Below are 12,406 nucleotides of genomic sequence, written 5' to 3'. Positions count from 1 at the left end.
GCAGTATAATCGGCTAGTAGCAACACCACAACAAACCTTCATAAAAGTTTCCCAACTTTATTAGGGTAATATCAAAAGTAAGTCAAGCCATTATTTATGGGGAAAATACAAGCAGGATATTATATTGCAGCAAACACAAAGTTTGGCCAAAGAAAATGGCCCAACAGAATGAAACAAAACACTTGCGAAATGGTTTGAACCTTCACAAAAGTTTTGAACACGCTATATTGCATCAATTACCAAGAAAAGCTAGCACCTTACGTACCCAACAAATGACAGCAATATGATAAAGATATTTATTTTACCACAGGCTGTCACACCCTGACCATAGAGAGCCCTTGTTTCTCTATGGTGTAGTAGTTCAGGGCGTGACTAGGGGGTGTTCTAGTTCAATATTTCTATATTGGTGTTTTGTATGGTTCCCATAAATAATAAAGAAGGAAAATATATTTTATTAGTTTACTCCAATTAGGGGAGGGGTGGCAGAGTTAAGGGAAAATAATAAAGAAGGAAAACACATTTAAATATATATATTAAACATAATATATATATTTACAAAAAATGTATGGGGAATTGGAAATGATGCAAACAATTACACTGATAGAAGCCACAATCTATCTGCAATATTATCCTAAAAAAATATAATCATTAAAAAAATTATCTCTGGCTTAATTATCTAATGTTAGTTACATTTTGTAATGGATAGATTGGCTAAATTTCTTTAAACTGACAATTCTTTGAACTGTCTTGTGCAAGTTTTAAGTGTACACAATACCTGTTAGCTAAGATGTTTGCTAGACATGATGTACAGGAGAATGCAGGGATTTGTAGTCTCGCGTGATGTCTACTTTGATGCTAATTAGCATTTCAAAATCTGAGAGTAAATAGAGCCGAATATATTGATAAAAGTCACCTTGTCCGAGAGATTTAAATGGTTATCAAAATGTCATGCCAGGGTAAGCCTACACAAAACACAGCCCTCATTTGAAGTGTTTCTAAAATTCCCCGTGGGAAAAATGATAGGTACCATTTCCCTGTTTGACCACTAGGTTTTGGGGGTATTATGACACCTCCATTGTGGGGCCCTAATAGCATACTCTCTAACTTTCTTTTTACTTCAATGAAAAAGGCCTCCATCTTAGAAATCAACAGTAGCCTAGGCCAAGGCTCCTCTCTCACTTTCTCTCTCTCCTCCTTATTTATCGGCTTTTCATTTATTTTATCAGCCAAAAGCCGGCAATTAGAGGCTAACAGAAACCATGCGCCCCAGTGGCATTCCATAGCCCCCCGACACACATCACAGAGAGTTATGTCCATTGTGCTGATACAGCGCAGATACAGATGTTATGCCAACCTGTCACTCACACATTTTTCAAATAAGAAAAATAGAATTTGCGCCGAATACAACAGGTGTAGACCTTAAAAAAATATGGATAAGAAATAAAAGTAACAAGTAATTAAAGAGCAGCAGTAAAATAACAATTAAACAAGCTGAGTAATACATTTGCTATTTTTATATTGGAACATAAAATTAAAACGTATTGGGCACACGTTTCAACTGAGGGGACTAAGCCCCCTTTTGCCCCCAGGTGGAACAATGATATCTATGTGAGAGTGACTAACAAAATCAATGGCAGCCCTGTGGAGGTCAGGGCCCCGGGCACATGCCCTGTGTGCTTAGTGGGTCATTTGGTCATAATTAGGCCTACAAGGTTTAGAGAGCTGGCTAGATTACTACCTTATTTAGCAATCAAAATCTGAAATGAGGTAATTAAGCGACTGTCGGTGACTGACATAAAAAGAGGAGCCCTGCCAATGTACTACAAAATTTCAAAATTACACTTTGTGTATACTGCTTTTCTAGCTGCCACAGGACCCCACACGCAGTACATAGTCTGCCTACAGGAAGAGGCGGCTCTGGGTATGAGGGACAAGTAGCTTAAATAATAACATTATTGTGAAGGTAAAAACCCAAGGTTAAACTACTTGCGTTCAGTATTAAAAAACATGGGAAGTGTGCAGGATTAAGAATAAATGGGAAAAAACCATAACGACAATAAGAATGCTCATGATCTTTACATGAAAGACTCATAACAAAGAAACAAAAGAATCCCATAAATATCATTATGTCTACACTATAGTATCTAATAAACAAAGTATAATAATGATATAGAGTACGATCATTAGAGTGGAGAGTAAATGTATCACTCAGCTTGTTTAATTGGATCAAATTGCATAGACTACAGCTTTCAAATGAAACAATCATAAATCATGGGTCTATACCTAGCTAACTAATTCAGGTTGTGCCTTTGCTCAAGGGTATCCAGTATGAATGATGAGGTTCCCTGGATTCAACCTGTCAGGTTCCAACTATCCAAGTAACCACACACCAGCTCTACATACAACATTCTTCTGAGAACAAAATGGGATCAGATTAATTATTCAGAGTACCACATTCAATCTATCCTAAATGTGAAGGTTGAGCTTCAGTGCCTTACTGGGATATGTCCATCTTTCAGCCAACCCTGATGGGATCTGGACTGGACACTTACTCTGACATGCAGAACAGAATAATGGAGAGGAATGACACTTCTGTGTTTGATGCATCACTGACCTCTGGGAATCAACAGTTCAACCCTTTGTTTTCCTCACTGCACTGCCCTCAGTCTCCTTCTGCTATATTTCCTGCCCAGGACAACTTGTACAAAGAACCAATCCCCTTGCCATCTTATACCAACATTTTTATTGAAGAGGTGAAGTTACAATAGGCATAACTGAATAAAAGGTTGACCTATTCCTGACCTTTGCCAGGTACCCTGGTGTCAACGAATTTGGTTGTGCCTGAGCGCTTGTGCAAGGACATCCAAAACAAAGCCTGGTGCGTACGTTTCTGCGTCATCCTCTGGCTGACTACCCCTGGGCTGACCAGCCTAAGTTGTCCAGGCGAGGAAGTCAACCTAGCTGGAACAACACTGATAAACCTGAGCACATTGCAGGCTGACAGCTGGAGAGAACCACCACAAACCAAGGAGCAGACACACAGGAAGTGATGTTATCAATGGCTTTTGGGACCTTTAATTGTAGTGTTCAGAGGGCTTTTTCCAGAATACATTCTAGTCTGTTCACTGACAGTGATGTTGATCAGTTTGTTTATCTTACCTCTTGAAGGACCTTGAGGGCATTTACATGTCTGAAAAACAACAAGAGAGAGTTAGTGATATTGTATTGTCAGCTTGAATGGGAATCCATTCACACATCCATTCAGACATAGTAGGAGATTATAACAAGATATAAAAGAACAAGGTGCAAAGTCTTTCCCATGATTTACATATACTGAACAAAATTATAAACGCAACATGAAAAGTTTTGGTCCCGTGTTTCATGAGCTGAAATAAAAGATCTCAGAAATGTCTCTCAAATGTTGTGCACAGATTTGTTTACATCCCTGTTAGTGAGCATTTCTCCTTTGCCAAGATAATCCATCCACCTGATTTCCTTATATGAACTTTAACTCAGTAACATCTTGAAATTGTTGCATGTTGTATTTATATTTTTGTTCAGTATAGTAAAACGATTACCATTATTACATTTCAAGTATCAATGCGCATCCACTGTCCCACTGCCCAGCCAGGCATGCATAAACTTAATATAAACTTAGAAACATCTAGACATGAATTGGTTTGGTGCAGTGGGGGTTATATAAGCCTTGCTGTGTGCCTGTCTGACCTGTGCACCATGAAGCATTATTATATATATTTATATAATCTCCACTGTGGCACGCATATGAACTTCACTAGACTGACAGCTTCTCTGATCCAGGCGAATTCACTTATCAGGATCATTATAATGGATATATCCAAAGAATTGGTAATAAAAACAAAGGTAAAACAAATGAATATGGGCATAGTTTGCTGTCACTTCAGCTGACTGATGTGATTGTGTGTTAGCTTTAGTTGGCTAGTTAGCCTAGCTATCCTCCATAGCTATCTTATTTTTCATTTTTAATTTCACCTTTATTTAACCAGGTAGGCTAGTTGAGAACAAGCTCTCATTTACAACTGTGACCTGGCCAAGATAAAGCAAAGCAGTTTGACGCATACAACAACACAGAGTTACACATGGACTAAACAAACATACATTCATTAATACAGTAGAATTGACTCGGCAGTAGAATTGACTCGGCAATTGCCTATTTATAAATTATTTATTAAATAATTATTTGAAGAAGTTCTTGTTGCCTATTTATATGTATTAAATAATTATTGATTGAATTTCTTGTCTCTCGTCATCATTGACCATCTGGTAGCTAGCTACATGCCAATGACTTGTTTAGCATAACAAAGTGGAATGAATAGAATGAAAGACAGGGTCAAAACCAATGATGTAAATAAACCCTGGATTCTTGATGCTAAGTACTGGCAAGTGAGAGTCTTTGAAGCCCCCAGTCAGCCATATTGGCACTACCCAGTAGGAGCAGTCCTCCATAGGAATTCATGGTATTCTACAGTATTTCAATTCATCTTTAAAGGACAAAATTACATGTGTTTAAGTATTTTGTTGTTGTAGTGGGGACAGTAACACTAGAACTTTTAAAAGTATGCATTAACGTGTCTGTAATATAATAAACGTGGCAAAAACATTAATAAATGCATTTCTATAGTTTCCTAAATATGTTTTAGAATGGTGGGGTAGTGCCAAGATAGATCATTGGTCAAAACATGATAATAGAATAAACGACCAGCCTGTTTGGTTAGCAACTTAACAATTGGCTTTTGCCTGGGCTATATCGTCTGTTGGAAGGAAGAAATAAAACACATTTACTATATGTTGGCAACCATTTTATCAAATAAATAAGGCCCTCCTAAGGGCCGTTACCCGGCTCTTGGCTTCCCTTCGGGCCTAAGAACAGTTCTTAGTTGGGAGTTATCACACAATAATCCCCGGGTTCTCATGCTTTATGGTTTAAATAGAATTGTCTGTCAGTTTGGGTTGCTGTGGATGCTGCTCAATGAATTTGTGAAAACAGTGATGAAGAGGACAGAGAGGGAAGAGAGGAGAGAAAGAGAGAGAACAAGAGAGGTGGTGAATGGCCTGACTAAAGCAGGGAGGATTTTGAATCCATTAAAAGAGTTACTCACAGTCTCTCAGAATCCACCAGCTCTTTGGCGACATAGAAGGCTCTGGATCGCCCATCAATCTGCGTGACAGAAGGGAAAGTAGCATGAGATGAATGAACAGAGCTGATGTTAAAAGGCTCTATGTGTGCACTTATTCCTGTGAAACATAAATAACAACAGTTACATGGGGAACAGAAGATTGAGGAAAAGCAAATTCAGATTGTTTTAGATTTTCTGCTGTCAAAATAAGACTGATTATTTCATTAGTGTGAAGCATCGACGAGAAAGCTTTTTCAAATACACAGGTTTAAATTCATATGCATTATGTATGAGAGGCTGATTGGCTGTGTTCGTGGCGACAACAATGCTCCCCATTGATTTAGAGGGTAATCACTAGCCTCTTTAACCTCTAGGACCTAAAATAAACATGAACACATTTTAGGGAATTATGGCCATTAGTCTTACTCTTCTAGTTTTTTACTAAACCAGAACAGCGTACAAATATAACCAGACTAGTATGTTGATCCTCACATCCTTAGAATGTGACCAAACCCCACTTTTATCCAGAGAACTGTTCCTGGGACTGGCTAAACTATTTCTCTCCTTTTGATGAAAAATAAAACAAGGAAGTGTGAGTCACGTGGCCAGAGCCAGGCTGATATTATTGTGGCAGAGGGATGGGGTGGGGTCCATCTCTGGGCTGCTATAAAATGGCTGATTGAATAGAAAGAAGGAGGAACCTGGAGTTTGTACAGAAAGTGAGTCACATCATTAAATATGGTAGCCAAGTTAAATATTATTTTGTGGATAATACAAGTAAAGGTCATCCATCTTAGAAAAATTAGCTCATAACCGTTTTATTCCCAAATCTTTGAAGATCTGTGAAACCTGTGACTTAATACATGTTCATAAAATGACATAGTCTATTGTCTTTCCTGCTAGATGTCTCACCTGTTTGTCGTAGCCATGCTCCACTCCTCCCTCCTCCTCCTCTGAGGTACGTCCATGGTCCTCCTCAGCCGAGAGCCCTGCTGGAGTATGGTTCACTGGGAAAGGCTCCGTGTAGGCACTGCAACATCAGGGAGAGAAGAGGGAAATAACGTTTTACTATAGAGGCTGCAAGAGTGCAAAGAAGACAGTCAAATGTGCTCTTCATTTTTCAATGCACCGCTCCTCCTGCCCTTGCATGTAATAGCCACTCAGCTGTGTGAGTTTGCGTTTGAGTGTGTGTGTGTGTCTACGTCCTACAGTAGTACTATGGATGACGGGAGACAGATTGCTGGGGCATTAATAGCATGAGAAGAAGTGTCTGCTTTGGGATCCTGCTGTGAACAGGTTCATCATAGAGAGACAGACCAGAGGGACACACACACACACATGTGCGTGCGCACGCACACACACACACACACACAGTTTGACATGAACAAATATAGGCGCACACATATTGTCCTGTACCAAGATTTACAAGGAAACACACACACATACATTGCGGTAGAGGGTATAACGAGCATGTTATATTGATAACTAGAAGAGATCACCCCATAAAGACAGAGGCTATTACAGGCCTGTACTGCATGTCTAACCTCTCACCTTCTGAGTACCAAATGTTAAAAGAGTTCCTAGCTGGACTTCATATTCACTGAGACACAGTCATCCTTCATTTGGGCCACACCACAATGTAGGCTCACACACGGGTGCTATTGACTGGGCTGGAAGAAGTCTCTAGAAGACATTACTCATCCGTGACCTCCCTCTATCCCCCTGTGGGGCCAAGTCACAGTGATGGTGAGTAGACCAGAGGGGAGGGTCTATGAACCTTTGAATCCTATGAGCCCATAGTTACTGTATTTAAAATAGAGGGAGTCCCTTATACATTTTCTTGTGACCACTGCTTCAGTTTTTGCACTCTGTCATACCAGTGTTAAATCACCATCCTCAGCTTCTCCAACAATATAATCTCTCTTTGAATAGTAGACCTACTCTCTCACCCAGTGTCTGGACTAAAGAGTAATTTCCTGCACAACCTATATTTTATGAAGCACAAATTATTTATTTTCATGATCTATTTTCACATTTAAAATTCAAATATGTTTCCCTGATTCCATATGACATGTGTCTACTGTGGTGCATATTGTGCCCCAGACACATCTCTCCATAGTGCGCTCTCCTGCCAAATGAGAGTGTTTGGTTTTTGCATTGAACATGTTAGATCTTGTTTTCCCAAGTTAAACTACATACACATGAACATTTGCAAGACTCATTCTATCAAGTGTATTTTCTTTTCTGATAGTTCTTGGAGCGTCTCGTCTGTTTCTAATGTCCTGTTCCTGTATAACGTTCTAGGCTAGAGTACGTGAACTACCTGGATTTCACTACTATGCATCGACTGTGAATTGTGAATAAAATGGTATTTCCTTTGTGAACGGATTCTGATTAAGATCATGTCTGCTTACTTTTATACACTGACTATACCAAAAATTAGGGACATATTCCTAATATTCAGTTGCTACCCCGCCTTTTGCCCTCAGAACAGCCTCAATTCATTGGGGCATGGACTCTACAAGGTGTTGAAAGCATTCCACAGGGATGCTGGCCCATGTTAACTCCAATGCTTCCCACAGTTGTGTCAAGTTGGCTGGATGTCCTTTGGGTGGTGTACCATTCTTGATACACACAGGAAACTGTTGAGTGTGAAAACCCAGCAGCATTGCAGTTCTTGACACAAACTGGTGCGCCTGACACCTACTACCATCCTCAGGTTTTCCATACACTTGATAGATAGACTTGCAAATGTTCATGTGTATCTTATGTCTTGCCCATTCATCCTCTGAATGGCACACATGTACAATCCATGTCTCAATAAATGTACACGTATAGTTTTCATTATTTGTAAATATTGCCAATTGGATCTGTGCACCACCATCTTCTACTGTAAGTAAAAGCACAAGTTCTGCACAGCAACCTGCCTGCCTCCAGCAGCACTTCTTCCCATATACGACTGTTCAAGACAAGGCCCTAATTTACCAACACCAGAGATCATCACAATCCTCAGATTCTCCAATAATATCTCACTCTTTGAATAGTACTGTACTCTCTCTCCCAGAGTCTAGGCACACAGGACATAATTGTACTCATAAAGCAATCAAGTATTACAGAGCTACATTAATGACAATATACATAAACCATTACAGAACAGTTAGATTGAAATATTTCCCTTTTACTGCCTACTAAGGGTCATTTCAAGAGTTAACTCCAGTTCAACCACTGCTTTAATAGGAAGCCTAATGGTTTCTTATTAGATATCTATTCCACATTTAAAATTCTATGTTTCCCTGGTTCCATATGCAATACATGTCCTCATTACACTGTATATAATTTTGCCATCAGGAAAACTGGCAATACGAACAATACTTTAAAGACTTTAAAATGCTCATTACACAGCAATATAATTATGCTGGCAATATCTTTGATTTTGCAACCAGTGTCTTCCTTAATACCTGGGACTTAAATCTACTGTGACAAATTCAGAAGAGCATACAGAGATTTTCTATTAAAAGACCTGCGTACATGTCCCCATATTCCAAGGATTTGATGGGTTATATACAGTTGAAGTCGAAAGGTTTACATACACATAGGTTGTAGTCATTAAAACTCGTTTTTCAACCATTCCACAAATTTCTTGTTAACAAACTATAGTTTTGGCAAGTCAGTTAGGACATCTACTTTGTGCATGACACAAGTCATTTTTCCAACAATTGTTTCACTTATTTCACTGTATCACAATTCTAGTGGGTCAGAAGTTACATACACTAAGTTGACTGTGCCTTGAAACAGCTTGGAACATTCCAGAAAATGATGTCAAGGGGTTAGAAGTTTCTGATAGGCTAATTGACATCATTTGAGTCAATTGGAGGCCTACCTTCAAACTCAGTACCTCTTTGCTTGACATGGCAAAATCAAAATAAATCAGCCAAGACCTCAGAACATTATGAAAAATGATTTTAGACCTCCACAAGTCTGGTTCATCCTTGGGAGCCGTTTCCAAACGCCTGAAGGTACCACGTTCATCTGTACAAACAATAGTACGCAAGTATAAACACCATGGGACCACACAGTCATCATACCGCTCAGGAAGCAGACTCATTCTATCTCCTAGAGATGAACGTACTTTGGTGCAAAAACGCAAATCAATCCCAGAACAACAGCAAAGGACCTTGTGAAGATGCTGGAGGAAACAGGTACAAAATGATATATATCCACAGTAAAACGAGTCCTATATCAACATAACCTGAAAGGCCGCTCAGCAAGGAAGAAGCCACTGCTCAAAAACCGCCATAAAAAAGCCAGACTACGGTTTGCAACTGCGCAATTTTGGAGAAATGTCCTCTGGTCTGATGAAACAAAAATAGAACTGTTTGTCCATAATGACCATCATTATATTTGGAGGAAAAAAGGGGGATTCTTGCAAGCCGAAGAACACCATCCCAACCGTGATGCACAGGGTTGGCAGCATCATGTTGTGGGGGTGCTTTGCTGCAGGAGGGACTGGTGCACTTCACAAAATAGATGGCATCATGAGGGAGGAAAATTATGTGGATATATTGAAGCAACATCTCAATACATCAGTCAGGAAGTTAAAGCTTGGTTGAAAATCGGTCTTCCAAATGGACAATGACCCTAAGCATACTTATATCGGTTGAAATCTTACATTCTTGATAATCCAACTGCACTGTCCAATTTACAGTAGCAATTACAGCGAAGCATGCCATGCGATTGTTTGAGGACGGCGCCCCACATCAAAATATTGTTCCATAGGTTTCATAAATTCACAAATAGTGATTAAATATTCACTTACTTTTTGAAAATCTTCCTCTGATTTGTCATCCAAAGGGTCCCAGCTATAACATGTAGTGTCGTTTTGTTTGATAAAATCCTTCTTTATATCCCAAAAAGTCTGTTTATTTGGCACCATCGATTTGAGTAATCCACTCGTTCAACATGCAAAGAAAGGAATCCGAAAATCTACTACTAAACTTTGTTTCAACAAGTCAAAATACATTTCTATTTACTCCTCAGATACCCTAAAATATTTCTTATGGATAGAAGTATGTTCAATAGGAAACCAATTTTAGCAGGTGCGTCTTGTCTTCATCGTGCTCCCAAACGCGAATTTCCAAGAATGTGTCCCTGTACAAAAACTCATATTTCTTATTTGTTTTGGAAGTTACACGCCTGAAACCTTGAACATAGACTGCTGACAGGCTGTGGAAGCCATGGGAATTGCATCCTGGGAGCTAGAATTCAGTATGCCCCTATACTTTCCATTGTCAGAGCTTGGTCTCTCAAAAAAACAAACATTTCTGGTTGTTTTTTATTTGGATTTTCTCCTACCATATCTATTGTGTTATAATCTCTCCTACCTTATTTTAACATTTCTACAAACGTTAAAGTGTTTTCTTTCCAATGGTACCAATTATATGCATATCCTGGCTTCAGGACCTGAGCAACAGGCAGTTTACTTTGGGCATGTCAGTCAGGCAGATGTTTAGAAAAATGTGTCTAGCCCTAAGAAGTTTTAAGGACAACGAAGTCAAGGTATTGGAGTGGCCATCACAAAGCCCTGACCTCAATCCTACAGAGAATTTGTGGGTAGAACTGAAAAAGAGTGTACGAGCAAGGAGGCCTACAAACCTGACTCGGTTACACCAGCTCTGTCAGGAGGAATGGGACAAAATTCACCTAACTTGTGGGAAGCTTGTGGAAGGCTACTTGAAACATTTGACCCAAGTTAAACAATTAAAAGGCAATGCTACCAAATACTAACTGAGTGTATATAAACTTCTGACCCACTGGGAATGTGATGAAAGACATAAAAGTTGAAATAAGTAATTCTCTCTACTATTATTCTGACATTTCACGTTCTTAAAATAAAGTGGTAATCCTAACTGACCCAAGACAGTGAATCTTTACTAGGATTAAATGTCAGGAATTGTGAAAACCTGAGTTTAAATGTATTTGGCTAAGGTGGATGTAATCTTCAACTGTAATATGTATTTCAATTGGGCTAAACATTGAGCATTTAAATATGTATTGTGTGCATTCACAGGTCAGGTGCTATTCTGTCCTTGTAATTGTGCTATTAAAGAAAACAGGAAAAGTGTAAATAGGGTCATTAGTTGACTCAACAAGGGAAATGTAAACACAGAGGGGGATTTAAAAACACAAGAACAGTTTTAAATTGTTTTGTTCTGCTTATGTTGATCATTCTGTTTGACTTATGGCTGTTGCTCTGCTAGATGTCTGACAGTGTTATATGACTGTGACTGCCATGATAGAGCATCCACACAAACAACAGAAGAGCATCTGAGAGGCTATTTGTCTTTTGAGTGGGGCCTGTATCATGTCATACTGTGAGCACCCTGTTTAAATGGTCAAGACTGGGTCCCACTTGCTCTTTACATTAGGGTAAATCAGAGGTGGCACCACAGGTCCCAGAGTGGTGTGGCAACAGAAACAATTCTGGGGCCCGTAGTTTTTACTGATCTGGTAACCTAACCAGGTAAAACTCTGGACCTTATACAGTATGACGTCAATTATGTGTTGTAGAACATTTTAATATGGGCTATGATGGGACCAGAGTTTTTATAATCAGGTCAAACTCCTGGACAAACTCCTGGCCTTGGGGAGGATGAAAACTCTGTCAAACTGTAGCAAACTTGTACTTGTTCATATGAATTATATTTTAAAGGACTAGGGGGTTTCCTATATACAGACACAGAGAAAGAAACTGTCACGAATACCCCCGAAGGTGGCTCCCCTTCCTGTTCGGGTGGCGCTCGGCGGTCGTCGTCGCCGGCCTACTAGCTGCCACCGATCCCTTTTCCTTTTTGTTTGGTTTTGTCTAATTGTTTTCACCTGTTTCTGGTTGGGGTTTTGGGGTTGGTGTTATTTAAGTTTCTTTAGCCTGCTTGTGTTTGTGTGTTGCTATGTACGTAGAGGTGTATTGTTTCGTATTGGGTTTTCGCTGTCCGGGTTAGTACCAGTGGTCCTTGGGTTGTGTTTGTGTGTTGCTATGTACGTAGAGGTGTATTGTTTCGTATTGGGTTTTCGCTGTCCGGGTTAGTACCAGTGGTCCTTGGGTTGTGTTTGTGTGTTGCTATGTACGTAGAGGTGTATTGTTTCGTATTGGGTTTTCGCTGTCCGGGTTAGTACCAGTGGTCCTTGGGTTGTGTTTGTGTGTTGCTATGTACGTAGAGGTGTATTGTTTCGTATTGGGTTTTCGCTGTCCG

The 12,406-nt window shown here is 39.6% G+C and overlaps 1 protein-coding gene across 4 annotated transcripts in view; it reads right to left on the bottom strand.

Annotated features, from left to right (window-relative positions):
• LOC135540143 (FYVE, RhoGEF and PH domain-containing protein 5-like) overlaps nt 1-12,406 on the bottom strand; it is a 74,126-nt gene that overhangs the window by 48,417 nt on the left and 13,303 nt on the right. For all 4 annotated transcript variants that reach the window (XR_010455716.1, XR_010455717.1, XR_010455718.1 and 1 more), the window contains exons 3-5: nt 6,069-6,186; nt 5,139-5,197; nt 3,160-3,190 (exon numbers count right to left, since the gene is read on the bottom strand). Coding sequence is in view for 1 of the 4 variants with exons in the window: in XM_064966562.1 (XP_064822634.1) it covers nt 3,160-3,190; nt 5,139-5,197; nt 6,069-6,186 (208 nt within the window). In the remaining 3 variants the exon portion in view is untranslated. The remainder of the gene's footprint in view (nt 1-3,159; nt 3,191-5,138; nt 5,198-6,068; nt 6,187-12,406) is intronic.

This window comes from Oncorhynchus masou, chromosome 5, assembly GCF_036934945.1.
Source record: "Oncorhynchus masou masou isolate Uvic2021 chromosome 5, UVic_Omas_1.1, whole genome shotgun sequence".
Taxonomy (NCBI): Eukaryota; Metazoa; Chordata; class Actinopteri; order Salmoniformes; family Salmonidae; genus Oncorhynchus; species Oncorhynchus masou.
Note: the sequence above shows the minus strand (reverse complement) of the source record. Positions and strands in the feature narration are given on the sequence as shown.